Raw genomic sequence first — 23,931 nt, forward strand, 5'->3', positions numbered from 1 at the left:
TGCTGCGCTTTTCCAGCAACACATTTTCAGCAATCATTAGTTATCACCTACTGTATTCTGTTTTTGAATCAAAATAGGTGCAATGTGAAAACATGTTCTGCCTACAATATTAATAGTGTACATAGCTTCCAGAAAATGAAAGTACGCTGTTCTGCAAGTCCAAGTGATGATACTAAATTGGTTATTAGCAAAGTGCTTTGCAGACTTGATATTATCCAATAAATGCCCATTTAGAAGAAATACCGTAAAATATATAAGTACAATTGTATATTGAGTCTGTTGTGCTGTTAATGAGATCATGGCTGATCTGATAATCCTCAGCTTCATTTTCCTGTCTTACCTCCATCACCCTTGAGTCCCTTACTGGTTTGGAAACTGTCTATCTCAGAATTGGATATACCAAACGACCCAGATTCTACAGTAAAGAATTCCATGGGCTCGCTACTCTGTGAGAAGAATGTCCTTTCATCTGTGATTTAAATGGATGACCCTTTATTCTGAGACTATGCCTTCTGGTTCTGGACTCTTCCAAAAGGGGAAACAAATTTTCCACATCTGCTAACTGCAGAACACTATATAATTGTTAGATGGGTATCATCATACCTTGCTTGTTGTGAACAGCCAAAGGGGCATTCTGTTTGAAACAATCTGACAGGCTTTTGTGTATATGGTCCACATAACTGACATTGCAGTGACACTGAAATTCATGTTGCTCATTTGTGTGATAGGCAGAACATCTTTTTGGCTTAACAGCAACATCCTGTTAGTGGCAAATACCACTTGTGTTGCTACTGTGTTGTGTCAGTGTGGAACATCAAGTTTCACTTGTTGCTCAAATTTTGGAGATACCTTAACCTTGTAGGCTAATATCAGGAGGGGGGGAACACTTTTTGGAATAAAAAGTGACTGCCTTGAGCAGAATGGAACCTATTAAGACTTGTAAGGAAATTCTTCTATGCAACTGGAAGTTCAAGTATAGCAAACATATTACTTGCTTGTTGGAAATAAGAGAAGTGAAGATTGTGTCATTGTATCAACTGGATTCTTATGGATTCCAAGAAAGGTGCTTGCAAGAGGTTGGCATCTTGTGAATTTCATTCAGCACCACCTATTTGGGCATACATGGTGTTTTGAAAATTGAACTCAATTATGTAAGTTGCTCAGTTTATAAGTTTAATAAATACTAACTGACAGGGTGATGGTACTGGATCCAGAATATTATGACATAGTCCTGCAATGCACATGTCTATGGCTTTCTTGAGAGTTACATTGACGATGTCGAATGAGCATGTGGAAATTGTTTTGCTATTAACTTGCAAATCCTGTATGGTTTTTACAAATATGAAGGAATCTATCATAATATCAGTGGAAAACTTGCTTAAACTGGTGGCACTTCATATCTAACAACATATCCTTTCGGCTGTCGTGAACTGTTCACAACAAGTAAGGTACTGATCGTGCACAATAAGCTCACAGTTGCAAAACACACAATACAGAGATCGACAGTCACTGCGACTCAGCAATACAGTAGCAACTTTGTACAAGGCAGTAATTTGGTTATTCATGACTGAAAAACTTAGATTAATGAGAATAATGCTCAGAATAAACAATACTAATTGCACTGGAGATGCAAAGCTTTTAGTATTATATAAAGTTGTAGTAGAGTAATCATTCAAAGACTGTTTGACTGTGTTGTGCATTTTGCAAGCATGAGTTTTTTGGGCATGATCAGTATCTTTCACCAGGTTGGTGGCCTGTCTATACAGGGTGTTCAATGCCAAAAGTATAACAGGCTGATTAAAAAAGTTACATGACATTACTTTCAGGCATTAAACCTTGAAATGCTTTGTGGCAGAATTGAGGCTAAAAACATTGTACACTTAAGCAAAGAGCAGATAAATCTTTAAAGCTGAGTAAGAGAGAGAACTATTGAAACAGCTGGTCCGTACGATTGAATAGCAAGGAGCTAATACATAGCTGATGCACAAAAGTTATCTCCTATAGTATAAATATGTTTTTTTTTAAACTTAAAACATTTTTGTGTTTGTTCTAAAACAGGTTTTTGTTTGGACTGGCATGTAACTGAGTCACTACTCATATAGCCAGAGAACATGGAAGGAATAACAAATGTGACATAATCGCTAAATAAACAGAAAGAACTGCGGATGCTGTATAAATCAGAAACAAAAACAGAAATTGCTGGGAAAGCTCAGCAGGTCTGGCAGCATTTATGAAGAGAAATCATAATTAATGTTTCAGGTCCAGTGGTCCTTTTGAGGAACGGTCACCGGATCCGAAACATTCATTCAGTTTTTATTTGGTATTTAACTCTTAGGGACCTCTCTTCTAGGTATGCTCACCTTAAAGAAGTTCTGCTTCCTCTGACAGGACCCAAAATGTGACATATTTATGTTTGTTTGCTACAGAAGATCTTCAACAATTGTAAAACTGTGTAATAATTATCTGGTTAACTGTTTGCAGATACATTATAAACAGCAATGGAATAGAAAAATGTGATTTTTCTTGAAAATGAAACCTCGGATCAAAACTATAGACAACAAGTTAGTGCCCAACCGTAAGTATGTATTTTTAACGCTGAATCAGAGGTTTTCTTTTGTGTGATTTTATGATACTGTTGTGTAAAGAAAGTGCAGTTTTATTTTTCAGGAAGCCAATAAATATTTTAAAAACTTGTAATCCTGAAATGGACACTAATATTATATTTCATAACATATCTAGTCATTGTTTATTCCATGGTCATTTACCAAAAAAAAATTCTCAGTATTCCTTGTAGGGTTACAAGCAGAATAAAATGAAGATATTGAAGCTACACACTTCACCTATGCTGCTCATATTTTCATGCTTTCACCAGCTGCACTTCATTTTTTTTGAAGACCGTTATTTGGTGGGACGTTTTCGTACATTTTGTACAACTCAAAAAGACAAAACATGAAAGTTTAACATGTCCAACTAGTGTCATCAATTGTTCCATAAACCATAAAATCTAGGACCAGTGCTAAACCATTTCACTGGTTGCGTTTACTCCTCCATTCAATGACACCATGGCTGATCTGATGACATTTGACTCCACTTTCCTGCCTTTTTCCTATAACTCCTGAGTTCCTTGATGATTAGAAATTTGTTTATCTCAAATTTGAATGTACAACATATAAAACAAGCCAGCATCTGTGGTAAAGAATTGCTTATGTTCACTATCTTTTGAGAACAAAAATTCATCCTTGTCTGTATCCTAACTGGGCAACCTCTTACTCTGACCTCATACCTTCTGATCCTAAACTTTTTTGCTTTTGTCTTACAGACTGGGGTTCTTTCCTTAGAGCTTTCAATAATTTGACAACAGCAGTTTTCACAGCCACATCGCTTTCTACCTAAAAAAAAATGTCTAAACCAGTTAAATCTTCACTTTTTCTTTGTTTCAGCATTCGCTTTGTTTGACTGGCATGGCACCAGCCTTCCTTTGATTACCCCTGCATAAGGCATTTAGTGAATGTTGAGACAAGGTAACAAATTCTGACGTTGGAGAATCGACTTCAATGTCTGTCAGATCAGCATTTTGACTATCTTTTGTCTCTGACATTTTTGTTTTTGAGTGAATGTATGTTGCTTTGGACCTACAACACATGTCCATAGAAAAAATTATTAGAATAATTCCATACTTTGTTTTACTGAAATCCTAGTTTCTCTATCTTAATCATTTTTAACTTTTTGCATGTGCTCAACTAACCTATATTTCTCAAATCATCTTTTTAAGTAGCCAACTCACAAAAGAATAAGAATAAGCTATTCAATCCCTTAAACCTGCTGTAGTCAATTAGATTATAGTTGATTATATCTCAAATCTTTTTTCCATTCCAAAAAAAACTCCTGAAAGCTTTAATTGTCATGTCACTTGTATCATTTTGCAGAAAGTTACAGATTTCTGTTATTCTTTTGTTAAGGTGAGCTTCCTAATTTCATTCTGGTTGGTGTAGCTCTAATTTTGTTGTTTATAACCCCACCTGAGGAAAGAGATTATACCCTTTTAAAATCCTTCCGTGGTGAAAACATGTGAATCTCTCCTCATCTACCTCTGGCTCTCTCTCTCTCTCTCTCTCTCCTTCTGTTTACCTGTTTGCAGCCTTTGACATGGTTATCTACACTATCGTTTTGATATACTGTCCACTGTTGTCGGTTGGGTGGACTGTTGTCATTTAGTTCCATTCTAATTTATCTAATGTAGCCAGAGAATTACTTGAAATTGCTTCCCTTCCAGGTTCTGCATCTCTGGTACACTTCAGTGGTAGATACTTGGTATTCTCCTGTTTCTCATCTGCAGGCTGCACCTCTGTTATTATTTGAGGGATATTGTTAGTTTTCACATGAATGCATACATGTTTCACCTAGTTCTATTTCACCATGATATCTCTTGACCCCTCTGCTATCACTAGATTATTGGTCTGCCTATCATACATCCAACACGAAACGAGTAGGAGTTTCCACAAATGAAATATTGGGAAACTGAAGCTATTGCTTTTGATTGCTTTTATTCTTCTAATACTGAACTCCATCCTCATTTTGACCCCACTCTGAGATCAAGCCAGATCGTTCACATTTGGTCCAGAGATTAGGTCCAGATCTCTCATTTGTGCCATTGCTAAGACTGTCTATTCCCACCTTTTGGAACTTCTTTCTGCCTCTGCTCAAAACCTACATTTATGCCTTTATTACCCTTTAATTCAATTTTTTCAATGCACTTCTGGCTGGTCTCCCACATTCTAACTTCCATAAACTTGAGACATCCAAAACTTTACTGTCTGTATCTTAGCTTATAAGTCATATTTCCCTCTTGCTCCTGTGTTTGCTGATTTACAGTGAATCTGGACAAAAACAATTTTGATTTGAAAATACTCAGCGTTGTTTTCAAATTCCTCCTTAGTCTTGTTCCTCCCTTTCTGTGTAATGTCCTCCACCCAAAGCCTTCAGATTTCTGATTTTTTTAATTCCAATTTCTATGGAATAATCTCCTAACAGTTCTCTGCCTGTCTACCTTGCTTTCCCCAGTCAAGGTGGTCTTTAAAACCTGCCTCCTGCACCAAGCCTTTTGGTCATCTCATCTAATATCTCCTTCTGCGGCTCAGTGTTATATTTTGTTTTATACTGCTCTTATGAAATGTTTTGGTATATTTCATTATGTTAAAGGTGATAAATAGATAAAACATTTTGTTGACTGAAGTGAACTTCCTCATTTTTATTCCAGCACTCCTAAGGTAAAGATCAATAGTCCATGGTCTTTTTTGATTACTGTTTATTTCTGTCTGCTATCATGCGAATAGAATTTTATTCTTTTCCATCTTGTTTTCAAGTTATAATTTTCAACACACCAATTCCTTAGTCAGAGAACAGTCAAGTGCACAGTTCCTGAGCCTTTATAAGTTGTACTTGGAGCAACGGGCTATGAAAGGTTTCCATATAAAATCTTTGATCATGAGTTAGATGCCTTGATTTAGTTGACACATTTATCATCATGGCATCAATCAACATTGTGTTACATTTCAATTTCAATTATCATTAAAGCCCTTAATTTTCTTGTGAAAATGTTTAATTGTAGAATTTTCATTATAGGATTAACAGTACATGGAAAATCTGGAAGAATTAAAGGAACACTGAAGACATCACAACGAGCAGCTAATAAAGTGGCAGATATCAAATTAAAGCCGTTTACAGGGAAAGTTTTTTACCTTGATTTGCCTTCAAATAAAAATACTCAAAATTTAGAGAGGGATCTACAGAATCTGGGAGGGGTATGTTCACATTACAAAAATTACTACTAATTTTATTATCTAAATTGACAAACTTGATTTCCCAGTTTGCAGTGTAAATTATTAACTAACCCTTAATGTTGTTTTGTATGTAATAGTATTAGTAACTCAGCAATTAATCAGCTTAGTTTTGATGAGTCCTTGATTGGTGATTAGTATGTTATGGTATTTACATAGCTCAACTGGCTGCTTGAATTTGTCTTTTAATAGTAATACACTAAAGACATGATTGTTACCTTCCCAATGCGAGTCAGATGTTTGTTCAGCCTTGGATGCAATACAGCAGATGGCTGAGTTTATGATCGAAATTTCAGCTGTTTTTTTTAAATCTTTGATCTAATTATTCTAATACAGTAGCGCCTCGACTTACGAACTTAATCCGTTCCGGGACCCGGTTCGTGAACCAGAAAGTTCGCGAACTGAATCAATTTTTCCCATTGTTCGAATAGCGTAAGAATGCTTGGACGTAGCAACGAACGCTGTTCACAGCACACGTGCCAAAGATGAACTGAATGAGATCACACGGGGCCTGAGAGCTTTTGCGTTCAACAAGCGTGTCGCAAAGAACAATGAAACCATGTGGTCGCACATGGGCTTTTTGCATTCGTACCTTCGTTCATACCTTGAATTTCGTACGTGCGTTGAAGCAAAATTTTACATACAATCCTGTTTGTAAACCGATTTGTTCATGAATGGGGTTGTTCGTACGTCGAGGCGCTACTCTTCTTCAAAGGCTGTAATTTATTCAGCTGTGGAGTCTTTGCTGAAATAATTGCACAGTGATATCTTAAATTATGAATATTTGGCTGAGCTCCAAACCATAACAGACTCTGCAGGGGCTGTTGTTACAGATACTGAGGGGAGACTAGCAGTTTTGTTTAGATTAGCAGTTCTATGAGCTCTTAAGGGGATAAGAATATTTTTCAAGTGGAATTTGAATGATTTTCTTATTATAAGGCTCATTAGTTCTCTCTATAGTGGATGTATTAGGGTTGGGGGAGAGGTGGTAAGGAGAAGGAGGAGGAGAGAGGTTAGGGGGGTTGTGCAGGCTAAGATACTTGCCACTCATTTACAGAATTGTGCTGACGTCCAGCAATTTGAAGCCGACCTTCAAATCTACATGCTTCTGTATCTGCCTGCCTCAAGCCAACTTGTGAAGTGGCTGCCTCAACTCCAAACTGCTCCTTCTACCTCACTGTAGAAAGTGTGTGGTGGGTATGACTGATAGAGGCAAAAGTGAGATGCTAAGAAATCTCCTAGCTTACAATCTTTTTCCTTAGAGGGAACAACTTAATTCAGACTTTGTAAGGATAGCATTCATATCAGAAAATAAACTTGTAGGTTGAAAAACATGAATGGCTTTCTTATGGTCAGATAATTTCTGATTTGATTGATGTAATGGAGGGCTGGCTGTTGCATGTTTGTAGTAGAAGAAATTAACACTCTGCTGATTTCACTGCTGACCAAAAATTAATTGCCACTATGATAATTTACTAGTTTCAAATGAATACTTCACTATTATACTTTTCATGTTATTTCAGCGTTAAAATTGCAGTTTCTGATTTTATTCTGTCTAAGGTGTACTATGTGGAATTCTCTCCATAACCCTTTGTCTCTTTACCTTCCTTTAAAATGATCTTTAAAAATAATCTTTTAGTAAGGTTTTTGGCTCAGTTGTGTTATCTACTTCAATGCTTGGTGTTTATTTATGATCACTCCCTACAAGTGCCTTGGGGAATTTTGTGTCAAATGTGCTACATAAATGTAAGTTGCTCTTGTCAAAAATTAGATCATAAGACATAAGAGCAGAAATTAGGCCATTCAGCCCATCGAGTCTGCTCTGCTATTCGGTCATGGCTGATAAGTTTCTCAACCCATTTTCCCGCTTTTTCCCTGTACTTTGATCCCCTTCACAATCAAGAACCTATCCATCTCTGCCTTATACATATTCAATGACCTGGCATCCACAGCCTTCTGTGGCAATGAATTCTGTAGTCACCACTCTCTGGCTCTAGAGGTTTCTCCTTATCTCCGTTCTGAAGGGCCTTCCCTTTACTGTAAGGCTGTGCCTTCAAGTTCTAGTCTCTCTTGCCAATGGGAACATCTTCTCAACGTCTGCACTGTCCAGGCTGTTCAGTACTTTATAAGTTTCAAGTAGATTCCCCCCTCACCTTTGTAAACTCCATTGAGTTTCGACCCAGAGTCCTCGAACATTCATCACATGTTAAGCCTTTCATTCCTGGGAACATTCTCATGAACCTCCTCAGAACCTACCCCAGGGTCAGAACATCCTTCCTGAGATATGAGGCCCAAAATTGTTCACAAAACTCTAAATGTGGTCTGACCAGTGTTTTATAAAAGATCAGAAGTACATCCCTGCTTTTATATTCTAGTCCTCTCAAAATAAATACCAATGTTGTATTTGCCTTCCTATCTACTGACTCAACCTGCAAGTTTACCTTAAGAGAATCCTGGACTAGAACTCCCAAGTCTTTTTGCACTTAAAGATTTATGAAATTTTTTCCCCATTTAGAAAATAGTCTCTGCCTGTCGTCTTCCTCCCAAAGTGCACGAGCTCTCACTTTCACACATTGCATTCCATCTTTCACTTCTCTGCCTACTCTCCTAACCTGAACCTTCCTGAAGAAGGGGTTATGCCCGAAACGTCGATTCTCCTGCTGCTCGGATGCTGCCTGGCCTGCTGTGTTTTTCCAGCATCACATTTTTCAACTCTGGTCTCCAGCGTCTGCAGTCCTCACTTTCTCCTGCTCTCCTAACCTGTCCGAATCCTTCTGCAGTTTCATGCCTCTTCAATATTGCCCATCCACCTATCTTTGGATCATCTGCAAACCTAGCCAGAATGCCCTCAGTTCTTTCATCTAGATCATTATTGTATAAAATTAAAAATTGTGGTCTTAACACTGACCTTTGCGGAATATCACAAATCACTGGCAGCCATCCTGAGAAGGATTGTTTTATACCCACTCTCTGCTTTCAACCAGGCAGCCAATCCTCTATCCATGCTAGTCCCTTGCCTCTTAATACCATGGGCCCTTATCATACTCAGCAGCCTCCTGTGCAGTACCTTATCAAACGCTTTCTGGAAGTCCAGGTAAATAATATCCATTGGCTGTCCTTTGTCTAACCTGCTTGTTACTACCTCAAAGAATTCTAACAGATTTATCAGGCATGACCTCCCCTTGATGACACCATGCTGACTTTGCCCTATTTTACCATGCACCTCCAAGTATTCAGAAATCTTATCCTTCATATTGGACTCCTGAAATCTTTCTTACAACCAAGGTCAGGCTAATCGGCTTGTAATTTCCAGTCTTTTGCCTTGCTCCCTTTCTAAACAGGTGCGATGACTTTGGCAATTTTTCTGTCCTCTGGGACCCTCCTAACTCTAGTGATTCCTGAAAGATAACCACTAGCGCCTCTACCATTTCTTCAGCTATCTCCTCTAGAACTCTGGAGTGTAGTCCGTCTGATGATTTATCCATCTGCAGACCTTTCAGTTTTTCTAGTACTTTCTCCTTGGTGATGGCCACCATACTCACCTCTTGCTCCTAACTCTCTTTGATATATTACTCATGTCTTCCACTTTGAAAACTGACACAAAATACAGAAGAACCTCGATTATCTGAACGACACGGGCAGTGAGTATTTTGTTCGGATAATCAAATGTCAGATAACATAGTTTAGCCAAGCATCGGGACCTTGCGATCTTGTTTGGGTAATATGAAATTCAGATATTAAATGCCAGATAATCGAGGTTCCTCTGTATTTGTTCAGTTCCTCCAACATTTTTTTGTTCCCCATTGCTATTTTCCAGTGTCCTTTTTCAGCTGCCCAGTGTCAACACTTGCCTCTCTTTTGCCTTTTATATATCTAAAGAAGCTCTTACAGTCTTCCTTTATATTACTGGCTAACTTACATTCATATTTAATCTTCTCCCTCCTTTATTTCTTTTTTTAATTCAGAATTACTTCACAACCAGGTGCTCATTCTGCAATGATTTAGTGAGCTGCAAATTGGAATGCCATCAGCACATTTCTTAAAAACTCTAATCAGGTTTTCTCTTCTGTTTTATTTAAATACAGACAATTGAAAAATTTCTCAGCAAAGATATTAATTACATAATTTCTAGTCGAAATGAGGCCAAGTTTGTCCAGGCTGCTGGGAAAAACTCTCCCATACCAAGCCCAGATTCTGTTCAAAACACTGGGAACACATCTCCCCATCTGAGCAGTCGGAAAGAAAGCCATGAAGGAAGCCCGCATCGAACTTTGGAAATGGTATGTTTCAGGGTGTGTGCCTAGCCAAATTCTGCTAAACTTTTCTAAACTTGATAATGGAAACTCAAGTTTCCTGAGAACTTGTTAATTTGAGCATTTTAGAGCACTAATATATAGAATGTAATTCAATTTAGTTTATTTGTGGTTAATCAGTTAATGAATATCCTCATCTTTGAACAGTAACATAACATTCTGACTTCTTCAAGTTTTGATGAAGACATCAGTTCATCAAAAGGGAGAACAATTCAAAACTTGGCCATGATTTTGCTGTGACTATGAATGAGTGGTACTGTCATTCATTTAATTTTTAAGTGCCCGTAGACTTCGTCTTATATTGGAACATACTGTAATTTGCAATTCATATCAATCATTATTGTAATCCGTTTCTTTAATCAACTATGTCGAAAAGTTCTTAATGAGGACACAGGATTTGAAATAGAAAGTATAAATTAGAATAGTTAATTTAGCACTGAATGATACACAGAAAGTGAAATAGAAACGGAGAGAAACTTAGAATTAAGAAAGGGAATGAGGGGGTGAAGAAGTTACATTTATTATTTATACAATCTTGAATGACAAAATTAAGGAATGATGCACCGCATTTGTAATAGTTAAATTAACCTGGGGAGGATATTTGGCACTAATTGGGACTTTATTTCTACATTTCAAGAGCAACCTACTTGAGAACTTTGTTTGGAACTTTATTAATAACCTTTCATGTATTTTAATTCTATCCCCTAAAGCAATATTAAAGTACAACTTCTGGACTAGTGTGGCAAGCCAGATAACAATGTACTGATTTCTACATTTTATCATGTACTTGTGGTTTGCAGTGGTGATTGTCCCATGTACTTTGTTTTTTAAAATAACATTGATCGCTATTTTGAGAGAACAATCGAGGCAAATATATTTTCAAAATAATACCACTCTTTAGATGGAAATGATTAATGAGATTGAATCATGAAGTTCTTTATTCTAAAGTCAATGTGGAAGCCCTGTAGTTTTATCTTCTCTCTGCATTAGTTAGCACTAATTTTGAGGATATACATTTGTTCCATGCAATACAATAATTTTTTCTGGCCTTAGAACTGCTGTGGCAAAAAAAATACAAATTGTGTTGCCTTTATACAATCTTTGAAATTTGCTGCATATTTGTATATTCAAAACACTTATCTCACTGCTTTTGATCACATCGTGATTATCTGATGTTTGCTCCTTTATTTCTTCTGTTTTATCTTTCCTTGCCCCACCTGATGTAAATTACATCGGGACATCATCTGGATCAATGGAATTACATATTCACAAGTTGTTTCTGTTTTGATGCGGAAGTGTTGTTGAATTTGACAATATGTTGAAACTAAATTAGTCTAAATTTAAACAACAAAATAATTTAATGAATTTTAAAACCATTTTAAGCTTATGATTCAGTAAGAAATATCATCAAAAGTGCAAAATCTGCTTCCAAAGTTGTTGATTCAATATTTTTCAATTGACAGATAAGCAGAGGAAAAAGTTTTGTCAAGAAGGTTATCCAGGAACAGGTAAGTCATTAATCAAGAAAACAAGTTGAAAAGAAACAAGCTCCTTCATTCTGTTTTAATGCCAGAAGTGATCTATTTTGAAATTAAATGGTAAAACAAGTAGTGAGTTCTGATTTCTTTTTTTCTGTCACAGCGTATTTGAATTTGCACAATATATAATGTCTGCCTCCAACTGTGTTCACATTTAGCTTGCTCCCAGTCAGACATGTGCTAGAATTAGCCAATCAAAAGTTATGAGACCCAGCTGGGGAGGTCTGACTGGGCATACTGTTAAGTTCGAATAGTATTGCATGATTTTAGTACGTAGAAAGTAATTAACCTCCTATATGAACCTGCTGCAAGCTAATGAAGATGTGGTGTTTAGCTCTGTGACGTTGATGGATTAAAGTTAGTTACACATGAAGGAAAGCAAAAAGAACTGTTGAATTAATTTTAAATTTTTTTAAAAAAGGGTTTTTGCATGTTTTGAATAAACATATGCTCCTAAAATTAAGTAGTCCCCCCCCACCACGCCTTACAGATCTAGCATAGATACAGGGAAGAGAAGCTGCTGTGGGACAAGGGAAAAAGGGGCCGTATGTATGGTGGGATGAGAAGCAATGGTTGTGAAGTGTGTGTTGAGGGAGGTAGGGTGAGAAACCTCACTATCCTTCAGGGAATTTGGAGAGCCTGAATGTTATTATATTGTTTTTTTTCTGGCATTTAGGGATCTGTTAATTTTCAACAATTTTTAAAAATATATATTTGAGATGTGGGTTTCACTGGCAAAGTAGTAATTGTTCCCCATCTGCAGTTACCCATGAGAATGTAGTGGTGACTTAAAATGGGAGGTCACATTAGTAAATAATTTGTGATTCTAGTCTTTGCCTTCACTTCACATTATCAGCAAGGTCATGTCCTGTTGTAAGCATGGACTTCATCCAGGTATTGCATGTATTAAATTTTAATTGAATACTGTAATACTAAGATCACTGGGGATTTGATATAAATAGATTAGCCCACAGTCTTCATGGCAAAAGAAGGTGTAACAAAGGGAAATGTTTCTCTCTACTTGTGTCTAACAATTCCACCCATCTTAAGTGCCCTAGATGTATTCATATTTCACACGTCATTAAAAAATTACATGATTCCTTGATGCAGGCATTCAGACCCATCTGTTTTTGGACAATCTTGTTCTTGTCCACACTAAGTCATTACACCAACAATCGTCCTTCTCTCCCCCCCCGCCCCCCACGCCGTTCTCTACTCTCTCCCTTCTTTCCCCTTGCTGCCCACATACTTCTTTCTTCTTTGCTTTGTTATGAACCAGACCGAACCTCCTTAAAATATATTTAGAAACATTTAGGGTCTAGACTATCTTCTTATTTTAAAGGCAAGTTCCAGGCATTGCGCTTGGGGTACAATTTGGTCAAACTACCAGCCTGTAGTCATACACTGTCGTTAAAATGCAATAAAACAAAGAAGAAATTGGAATAACTTAATTCTGTTGGAAAACTTAACAAAATACTAGATTATTTAACTACTAAACTGAAACTGTTACAATGTAGTAACAATCCACAAACACACCTTTGGCAAAGGCAAATTTAGTAAAATAGATTGTCTCGTGCAATTCTATAGTACAGGAGGAAAATCATCAAGAGAAAACAGAGAGACACATAGAGTTGCATAACATGGAAACAGACCCTTTGGTCCAATTCATCTATACCAATCAGATATCCTAAATTAATGTAGTTCATTTGCCAGCATTTGGCATGTACCACCTTACAGCCTTCTCTTTTGTGTACCCATCTGGATGCCTTTTAAATGTTGTAATTAAAACAGCCTTCACCACTTCCTCTGGCAGATGTAACAGGGAGAAATTCCAAACGCTGGTTCTAGGCTCCAGCAACTGCTCCTGAAAGCAAAAACTAAAAATCCTGATTCAGTAGTAGTTGACCCCATCCATTAAGGTTGCTTCAATTGTTCCAACTTTTCTTTTTGAAAACCCAACTGTTTACTTTATTGGCTTTGGAGCTGACTACCCATCACCTCTGTAAAAAAAACCTTTCTTCATTTCTTAAAAAAAGGGACAAAATACATGTCTTACAACCATAATATCAACACAGCTGCCATTGTGAAGTGTGGGAGACCTGTATAACAAATAATTAAGATCAAAACAAAAATTACTTATAGTCAATATAAATATTGATTTTGTAAACGGTATCTAGTCATTTCATTATATGTATTTGAGATGAATTCTGATGTTTGTTTAGAGGTAGCTTTTGTCTGAGGGGTATTCCAATTTATACTGAAAAGGTGTTGCTATTGCACATATCTAGTAAATATTTGAGACATTGTTTCAACAATATGTTGTATCTTATTGAATAAATATTCATAAATGTTTGTAGTATTTATTTTTGTTGTACCATTTTATGAAATATTTGTGATAGATGTTTACACATTTTGCTTCTTCCAAATCCATATTCTTCCTTTCTTCTGCCCCTCAATACAGGAATTTGTTCCTGGAAACAACATCCTCTCGAATGCTCTCGCTTGGGGAGTGCGAATACTATATGTAGATGGTATCCTTTCATTACATTTTGTTTTGCAGTGGTTGATATGAGTTGAAATGTAAATTCAATGTGAGATTATTGGTATAAAAATGAGAACTGCCTGGATAGAAGATTATTGGTGACTTTATCCCAACCAGCAAGATTTTTAAATGTTCAACTCAGTTATTCATTAAGAATTCAAAATTCTACTACCATAATATTTTTGATGATAAGTGTCGTGTATGAATTGTAAAGGTTTGAATGAAATGTATGATCGGTGCATTTCCAGACTAATTCCTGGCATAGTTGTGTTTCTGAATGCCTATCCTCCTCTAATTCTTGCTTTAAAAAATTAGCAAATGATTTCACTGTGACCATCAGGTTGGCTCCTTCTGACAGTTGTACAAACTAAACTTCTGTTATCTTTGTTCACTACAAAATAAGGCATATGAAGTGTGCTACACGTGGGCACACATAGTAATTCTGTTGCACGATATCAGTTTTCTGACCAGAGTTCATGAAATTAAAAATGCATTTGATGAAACCTGATGTTATAACAGAGGCCTAAATCATGCAATATTTCCATAGTTACATTCCAATTTTGCTGTTTGAGTTTATTTTTGATTTATGAGACCTTAACATTAATTTTAGATGTGAAAACTTATATTTCAAGAAAGAAGGAGTCATTTGTAATCACAAACTCTGTTGCGACAATCAATGGGGTAAGAAGGCAACAATACTTTGCACGCTTGGATGGTTAGCCTTGGTTAGAGCATTTTGTGGAAAAGTTTCAGATTTCTAGTGTCTGCAATATTTTGCTTTTATTAGAAGATTTTCTGTTTTGTTTTCTCACTTAATAATGGTGTGAAAGGCAAGAAAAGATTATGATAAAGTAATGCAGTGTGTTAAGATTGCAGTGTCAAATAGAAAATGCAACTTCAGGCATCTCCATCTTATTTACACATGAATATATTGACTAGTGAACTTAAAGAGATTGAAAGGACTGCTTCCAGCTGTTTTTTCACTGATGACTGAATCCAGAATTCAATTGCCAAGGCTTAGTATCACAAATTTGAAAACTTGAAGTTTGAAATGCATGTTCGTTTTTAATTTTGCAACCAGTATAACAGGCAAGCTATGTTCATCCAAATATGTTGGATATGGACAATAAATGAATTGCTTCTTTGTTTTGCTTTGAAGAGCAAAATTTATCGAATGTTTTGTTTTTGTTTAGGCCAAGTCTAATCGAACTACCCAATCTAGTAGTCATAGAACAAAAGGTATGTATTTTACTCTGAACACTTCTTGCATAGGCTAGATGCATAATTCTTTATCAGGATGGAAGGAGAAATGGGTGGTGAGTATTATTGAAGAAGCAGTTTAATACAAAATTGTAAGGACTGAAAAGATTGTACACCACTCACTAAGGCTCTTTTGCCAGCAAATACTAAATCTGTGACTTTACTACCTAGAAGGATGAGGGCAGCAGATACAAGGGAATGCTACTATGTTCATGTTTCCCTTCAAGACACACGCTATCCTGACTTGGAACTATACTGCTTTTCCTTCACTGAAACTATTCCGAATAGTATTGTGGATATACCAGTGCTACATTGACCAACTGTAGCTGTACAAGAAGGTGGCTCATCACCACCTCAAAGCAGTTTGAGATGGACAGAAAATGCTCCCCCAGTCGGTGGCGTGCACATCTGTGAAAAGAATTGGTTGTTTTAAAAAGCAGGAAGGAAATGTTGGAATGTTCAGTTCAAAAAGACCAATATTGTGGAAGCATTTGAAAATTGATAAGGGACTTGAGGACATTAGGGTATGAGTAAAATTTTCCTAAGGGTAAAAAATGGAAAAACTTCCAGCTAAGGACTTAATGAATGTGTAAAAGAAAAAAGAGGCACAAGGTACTCACTAAATCCCACTTGCCATCTCCAGTACCTCTTCCCTTCCCCATAACAGCAGGCATTTCCAATTAGTGCATCCTGTGAATAATCTTGCTTGGTAACCTTGACATTAATACTATATTTTTTTAAAAGAAAGAAACAAACTTAAAATAAATTCCATTCATTCATAGTTTTCACAAAATAATGAATAAAGTATGAAATACAATCTCAAAATGCCTTGTAATGAGAACTATTTTTATCATATTCAGTGTCTGTTAGTCAGTGGCATTCCCTTGTGTACCACTCCTTTCTATGATGTATTACACCCTCCAACTCTGAGCAGTGCTTTTGGAGAACTAGTCAAGAATTGAAAGCTGACATCTGCTATCTTCTCAACATTATATTGGCAATACATCTGTATAGTACACGTTTCTGTCACCAGTTCAGTGGCTGTGATTGTGAATAAACTATACTACTTTGCTACTATTGATCTTTTTTTTTCTTTAGGTTGTAATTTAGGTTGTTCCTCTTTAATTTTGTTGAACTCTGTTTGTTACCAGATGGTATACTGACTTATCCTTGTTCTCCTTTCACTTTAAACCCTATATGACATTGTCCATTATAGCCAATTGTTCTTGTCAGTTACTTATTCGACTTAATTTCCCAAAACTAACTGCCAATCAGTGTAATCCCTGTAATAAAACATACTAATTTGGGAATCTGATCAGTTTATGATCTGAAGGACGTTTCATGGCACTTATTATTTCGGCCACACATTGACTTGGTATTAAAAAAAGGTCACCCATGATTGGATGGTATGCCATTTTTCTGAAAGCAGTTTCTTATCTGATTTATCAGAAGCACCATACCAGAATGTCCACTGGTATTTTTAGGCAGTTTGATAATCTGGTATCCCATTTTGCATGGATTTTAATATGCTAGTTCCTTTTTAATTTCATTGTATATAGATTTCTTAACATGTGGAAACTATCAATTTAAACTGATGTTTGAGACAATTGCTTACACATTCAGGAGAAAGTGTTAGAAAACTTTTTTTCATAAAAACAGTTCAGAAATAATATAGAAAAAACATGATATCAAAGTAAATAGAGATCATTCATTTTGCTTACCAATTCTCAAATTTTGATTACTTTGAGGATAATGTTTTGTGGATTTGATTGTATATCTAAAATGTTTTTTAATTTAAAAAGCAGGAAAACTGAGGAAACCTTTTATCAAAGTCGAAGCAATGAACCGGTAAGCTAATTGTATAACGATTAAAGTATGTTCCTGATTCAAACGCTCTTCTCAATATCAGATTGACATGGCATTAATAGTTTGAAATGTGTTTCAGTTTAGTGAAGCAATTTACTGATTGAATTTAACCCTCAAGAGAATTTCTGTTTGTAAATTCTAACAAATAGTTCACGTAATAACAGAGTAAACAATGCTACAATAGCCATCTAAGATAAAAAAATTAATAACATATTTTAAAGTAAAATTTTTTGTTTTCTGCAACCACTGTGGGTGTAAATCAAAAATGCTGGTCATGGATGTTAATATCACAACAACAAAATTTGCAGAGGTGAAAGATATGTGCATTAACATTTGCGGTGATGCTTTTGAATACCTTTGAAAGGAAGAACTGATGGTTGTAGACAATAGAGTTAAGCGATGTTTGGGGGGAAGAAAACAAGTTAGCTGCATTCCTGCTAAAATACTTTGACTGATGGCACGATTATCAATCAAGTTAAAGACCAACTTTCTGCCATTAAGAGACAAAAATACCCTTGGACTGTTTTCTGACAGCTACACAAAGCAAAGGAGAAAAAGGTTAGTGAGACCGATGTTTGCAAATTCATTCTAGATAGCAATAAAATCACAGCACCGGGTTCTACTCCAACAGGTTTATTGGGAATCACTGGCTTTTGAAATGCTCCTTTGTCAGGTAGTTCATCAGGCATAACCATCTGATGAAGCAGTGCTTTGAAAACTGTTGATTCCAAATAAACCTGTTGGACTATGACCTGGTGATGTGTGATTTTTAACTTTGTCCACTCCAGTCCAACACCGGCCCCTCCAAATCATTCTAGATAGCAGTCTCTACTGTTTCCTTAAGCTTGATGGCTTAAACGGCAATCTGTTGAAATTTTCAGTACTAATGCAATGAAAGAACTCTTCATTCTAGCAATATCTCATGGGAACTTCAGCAACACATCCTCTTGGCTAAAGAAGCATAAATCTAGAGAATACAAATAAACAGTTTTAAACTGGAATATCACCTCAACAGAGAGTAAGAAATATAAAGTGTATGCGATTTGCACTCTTAGAATTGTTTAGAATGTTTGTTTGGCATCCCAATTCAGTTAATTCCTGACTGAGACTGAAGTTTTAAGATAGCAAGACTTGTTACTATCTAATAATTTATTTTGCATTGAATTTCAGGTTCCTTTCTTTGATTCTTCTGGATGTTTATTTTGTTTATGCCATTTGTACTGAATATTGGTGAATGCACGTTTTTATGAAGGATATTGGTGATTCGGGCTTGTGATACATTTTGATTAGTATGGTGTTGGATAACTTGAATTTTACTGCATATGAAATATACTTGGAAGAAACATTCCCGATATCACTGAATCTAAAACCATTGACCTTGATTTTCATGGTGTCGGAGGAATGTGAAGTCTGCACACCTGACCTGTAATGAACAATAAGCAAATGCAGGTCCTCCAAATCTTAAAAATATGGCTTCATTTGGAAAAAAACCTCCTGGAAATTTGGATGCAACTGGATACCCATGGGAACAGTCCTGTATTTAGCGGTTGAAAAGATTGTTTTGAAATTGGGGAGAGGCTTGGAATTTCTTTTATATTAAAAGGTTTGGGAGAATAGCAGCACCTAGATGCCGTTAAGGGCTGGTTGGGAGCACTCCCTACATCTCCACGTAGTGCAAATAGAGAAGCACTTTAAACTGACATGACATCCTGAAGTGTTTACTGGATTAGTGGTGCTGGAAGAGCACAGCAGTTCAGGCTGCGTCCTTACACCATCCTGAAGTGTTTTACAGCCAATGCAGTACAGTTGCTGTTGTAATTTGGAAATTCTGGCAGCAAATTTGTGCACAGCAAACTCCCAGAAAAAAAAATGTGATAATGACCAGATAATCTGTTTTAGTGATTTTGATTTAAGGCTAAATATTGTTCAGAACACCAAGAATCATTCCCCCACTCTTTGAAATATTGTCACAGGATCTTCATGTTCAACTGAGGGGGCAGTTAGTTTAATATCTTTTCAGAAAGGTGATACCTATGACAGTGAAGTGTTCCTTAGTGCTGTTTAGAATTTTCTTAGGAATTGGAGTTGTCTGTAACCTTCTGGCACAGGCAGGAATGCTACCCATTGAGCCACTGTTCATATTTGAAATATAAAGTTTTAAAACATTGCATGCACTATTCTTTCTGGTCAGCTCCTCTGCTGAACCATGTAGAACTTTGAGCACAATTTTTTAAATGTTAAGGTTTTTTCCAGAGATTAGTCCAAGACTTGAGTTGCCATTGACAATCTTCTGGTGGTAGAGAATGTCATGGGTTGGAAGCTTTAAAACCATTCTGGTAATAATCCTGAAGACTTGTGCTCCAGAACTTGCTGAGCCCCTTGTCGAGATAAATCCCTTGGCGGGATAAATCCAACCTGGCCAGTTACTGGTCCACCAGTCTGCACTCAATCATTAGTAAAGTGAAGAAAGGTATCATCATCATCATGATAGCAAAAAGCACTGACACTTACTTTGGAATCTGCCAGGGCCACTCAGCTCCTGACCTCATTACAGCCTTTGTTCAAGCATGGACAAAAGAGCTGAATGCTTGAGAGGAGGTCAGTATGACATGAAGGCTGCATTTGATCAGTGTGTGGCATTAATGACCCTTACCAAAACTAGAGTCAATAGAATCAGGGAAAACTGCTGATGCAGTCATACCTAGCACAAATAGATATGGTTGTAGTAGTCTGAGACCAGGCATCTCAACTCCAGGATGTCGCTGCAGGAGTTCCCAGAGTGGTGCTTTGGACCCAATCATAATCAACTGGTACATCATTGACCTTTGTGTCATTGTATAGTCAGAGGTGGGGATGTTTGATAACTGCTTAATGTTCAACACCAGTCACAACATCTCAGATACTGAAGTAGTCCATGTCCAAACGCAGCAAGAGATGGACAATATTCAGGCTTGGGTTTAGAAGTGGCAAGTAATATTCATGGCACACAAAGTGCCAAGCAATGACCATCTCTAACAAAAGAGAATCTAACTATAGCTCTAAATTATGAAGCTAATCATAAATTTAAGTACCCATTATTTTCCCCTCCACTTTCTCTGCTCTGTGTGGTTGAAATAGAGGCAAGTAAATTGGGTCTGATCAATGGTCTTTGGATAGTCTGCGCTCTATTTGCTTTTTGTGTAAAAAGGGATTTTAAAGGTCCTTGATCTACCATCAGCTGCTAAAGGTTAAGATAGTAAATTTATCATTTTCTTAAATATTTGAAATTTCTGTTTTATTCAGCCACTACAGACCATTGTATGTACAATTAGATTACTACCCAGAGATCAACTACCTTGGTTCAAACCCCTGGAGTCCTTTTGATATGGACAAGAAAAGCAAGACCAATGATAAGCAGAATAAAGGAAGGGCTAGGTAATTCACCTTGTTGTTTTCAGTTAATTGAAAAACACAGTAACAATAACATTTCAGCTTGTTTATTAACATATAATCAAAAGTGTTTGTTGTTATGATTTTGTTTTAGTTTTCTACCTATGCATCAGTAATCTACCGCTTATGTGTGTTTGAATTAGGAGGATCCAGTTAATAGTGAACCCGGAAGTAAGAAAAATCATTTTTTAAGCTTAATGATATATACATGTCACAAATTGGAAACACGGATGAAAAAATATTCCCTCTGTCTGTTGCTTAGGCTGTAAACCATAACATAGTTTTTACTGAATATCGAATAAATAACTAAATATTATATAAGCCCAATAATTGGTTTACAGTTATTACTGATTTAACTGAATTGGAATTTGGAAAACAAAAATTATTCTTCTGCCATGACCCTGGTGATTTGTCGCTTTCTGACCTCCCTATGTTGTCAGCTTTAGAATAACTGGGTGGTGAGCTGAATGAAGTGCGCAAAGTAGGCAAGCAATATTGTCATTGGCCTAAATGTGATTTTGTTTCACAGCAGTGTAGTTGACTGTTGGCCTAGGAATACCCCAGCAAACCATTCAATTCAAGAGCACTCAAGGATGTGCAACAAAGCTAGCATTGCCAGTGAAACCCACATCCCTTTTTTTAAAATTGTTTTACATTAAAGATGAGGTTGTGATAAGTGCCCTTATTAATAAGTGCATGACATTATATGAAATATGAGCAGAAACAGGCAATTCAGCATTTAAGACTAGCTCTGTACTTCAGTGAGATTGATATTCTGGGGAAGGTGCAGCATAACCTAGTTTTTCTTCAGTTTTTGAAAGTAAGCATGCAGGTGCAGCAGACAGTGAATACGACAAATGGTATGTAGGCATTCATAGTGAGAGAGTTCATGTACGGGAGCAGGGATGGCTTCCCCTAATTGTATAAGGGTGTTGGTGAGACCAGACTTTGAGTACTGCTGACAGTTTTAGTCTCCTTATCTGCGGAAGGATGTTCTGGCTATGGGAGAGAGTGTAACAAATATTTACCAGACTGATACATGTGATGACAGCTGATATATGAAGATTGACTGGAGTTGAGAAGAGTCAGGGGGGTATCTCATAGAACCCTGTGAAATTCTAACCAGATTCACTGGGTAAACGCAGGATATTCCTGATATCTAGGGATATAGGACAGGCCATTTAGGATTGAGATGATAATTCTTTTTACCCAGAGAATGGTGAAATGTTGGAATTCTCTGCCACAGAAAGCAATTGAAGCTTGTTTTCAAAAAGGAGATATATATACCTCTCAAAGCTAAAGGGCATGGTGGCATAGTGGTTAGTCCTGCTGTGTCACAGCGCCAGGGACCCAAGTTCGATTCTAACCTTGTGCTACTGTCTCTGGAGTTTGCATGTTCCTGTGTCTGTCTGTATTTTCACCAGATGTTTTGTTTTCCTCCCATTGTCTAAAGATGTACAGGTTACGTGAATTAGCTGTGCTCAATTGCCCTGTGGTGACCACTGATCCGCAGATGAGGTGGATTGGCCATAGTAAATGCGGGGTTACAGGGATGGGGTGTATCTAGTGGGATGCTCTTCGGAGGATCTGTGCAGACCTGATGGGCCAAATCTGCACTGTGGGGATTTTATGATTTTGTGAAAGCAGAGATAGGGTACTGAGTTGGATTCTTAGCTGTGATTGTGCTGAATGGCAGAGCAGGCTTGAAGGGCTGAATGGCCAATTCCTGCTCTTATTTTCTCTGCTGTTTTCCCTTTGTTTTTAATGTTTATAAATCCACCATACTTAATGACTGGGCCTCCCCTGTCTTCTAGGATAAAAGAATTACCGTATTCACCAACCTCTTAAAAGAATGAAAACTAAAATCAGGAGGATTTCTATGGCCTGTCCTTTTATCTGAGACCATGTTCTAGACTCCCTTTCCCCAATCAAGGAAAACAGTCTCCCTGCATTTACCCTATAACAACTTTGTATTTTTGAGATAACCTTTCATCCTTTTAAAGTCCATAGAATATAGAACAGGCCTACTTAATTTTTCTATCCCAGGTATGAGTTTGGTGAATCTTTTGCACTCTTGTGACAAGTATATCTTTGGGGAGATCAAAAGTGTATGCAATGTGATACCAAAATGTGACACTAACAATATGTAAGTAATCAAATTTAAGGAAGTGTTCTTGGGGTTAATCTTTTGAAGTGACTGTTGAGCATTCAACTTTGTATGATTTCTATAACTTGAAGTGTTTGGGAATATCCATCATTTAACTAATTGCCAGAGTATGTCAAAAATATAAAAACAGTGTTTTAAAAATGCTATTATTTGAAAATAAACACAAACTGTCATGCTTCCTTTTCTATTTATCTCTTTGGAAGCAGAAGTAAATGCCACAGAATAACATGCAGTGAAAAGAATGGCAAAATGGACACAAAAATCACAGAAACTTTGAAAGAGAAGAAAAAGAAGGGTTACTGTGAATGCTGCATGATGAAGTATGAAGATTTAAAAATTGTAAGTTTTAATTTCCAACTGTTCATTATTTTTGCATAGTTTGCACGATGTAGAGGTGTTATAATAGTTTAGGATCAACAGATTAAATAATTCTAGTTAACTAATTCTGAAAAAGGAAAGTGAGCACTTTAAAAGTCAGATGAGCAGGGATAAAAACAGAGAGAACTGCTTTAACCATCATCTTGTGACCATGTCAAAAGTGACATAGTAAAAAGCAGAATTGCTACTATGGTTATGGATACCATTATATCAAAATCCCTTGTGAACTTTTAGGTAATTTAATACATAAAACCACCAAGTACCTGTTTAAACGGTGGCACAGTGGTTAGCACTGCTGCCTCACAGCACCAGAGACCCGGGTTCAATTTCCGCCTCAGGCGACTGACTGTGTGGAGTTTGCACGTTCTTCCTGTGGCTGCGTGGGTTTCCTCCGGGTGCTCCGGTTTCCTCCCACAGTCCAAAGATGTGCAGGTCAGGTGAATTGGCCATCCTAAATTGCCCGTAGTATAGGTAAGGGGTAGATGTAGGGGTACGGGTGGGTTGCGCTTCGGCGGGGCGGTGTGGACTTGTTGGGCCGAAGGGCCTGTTTCCACACTGTAAGTAATCTAATCTAAACCAGTCATTTGTTCATATTAAATAT

The 23,931-nt window shown here is 36.9% G+C and overlaps 1 protein-coding gene across 5 annotated transcripts in view; it reads left to right on the forward strand.

Moving 5' to 3' along the window:
- The window catches only part of LOC140480673 (protein DBF4 homolog A-like), a 48,455-nt gene that overhangs the window by 15,754 nt on the left and 8,770 nt on the right, over positions 1–23,931 (forward strand). For 2 of the 5 annotated variants that reach the window (XM_072575854.1, XM_072575852.1), the window contains exons 2-11: positions 2,482–2,575; positions 5,623–5,801; positions 9,923–10,117; positions 11,614–11,658; positions 14,150–14,219; positions 14,841–14,911; positions 15,424–15,469; positions 17,293–17,338; positions 20,639–20,770; positions 23,156–23,291. In XM_072575854.1, the coding sequence (XP_072431955.1) occupies positions 2,530–2,575; positions 5,623–5,801; positions 9,923–10,117; positions 11,614–11,658; positions 14,150–14,219; positions 14,841–14,911; positions 15,424–15,469; positions 17,293–17,338; positions 20,639–20,770; positions 23,156–23,291 (966 nt within the window). In that variant the 5' untranslated portion in view covers positions 2,482–2,529. Of the gene's footprint in view, positions 1–2,481; positions 2,576–3,440; positions 3,522–5,622; positions 5,802–9,922; positions 10,118–11,613; positions 11,659–14,149; positions 14,220–14,840; positions 14,912–15,423; positions 15,470–17,292; positions 17,339–20,638; positions 20,771–23,155; positions 23,292–23,931 lie in introns of all 5 variants that reach the window. The other 3 variants (XM_072575857.1, XM_072575856.1, XM_072575855.1) reach the window with 3 other exon arrangements.

This window comes from Chiloscyllium punctatum, chromosome 8 (assembly GCF_047496795.1).
Source record: "Chiloscyllium punctatum isolate Juve2018m chromosome 8, sChiPun1.3, whole genome shotgun sequence".
Lineage (NCBI taxonomy): Eukaryota > Metazoa > Chordata > Chondrichthyes > Orectolobiformes > Hemiscylliidae > Chiloscyllium > Chiloscyllium punctatum.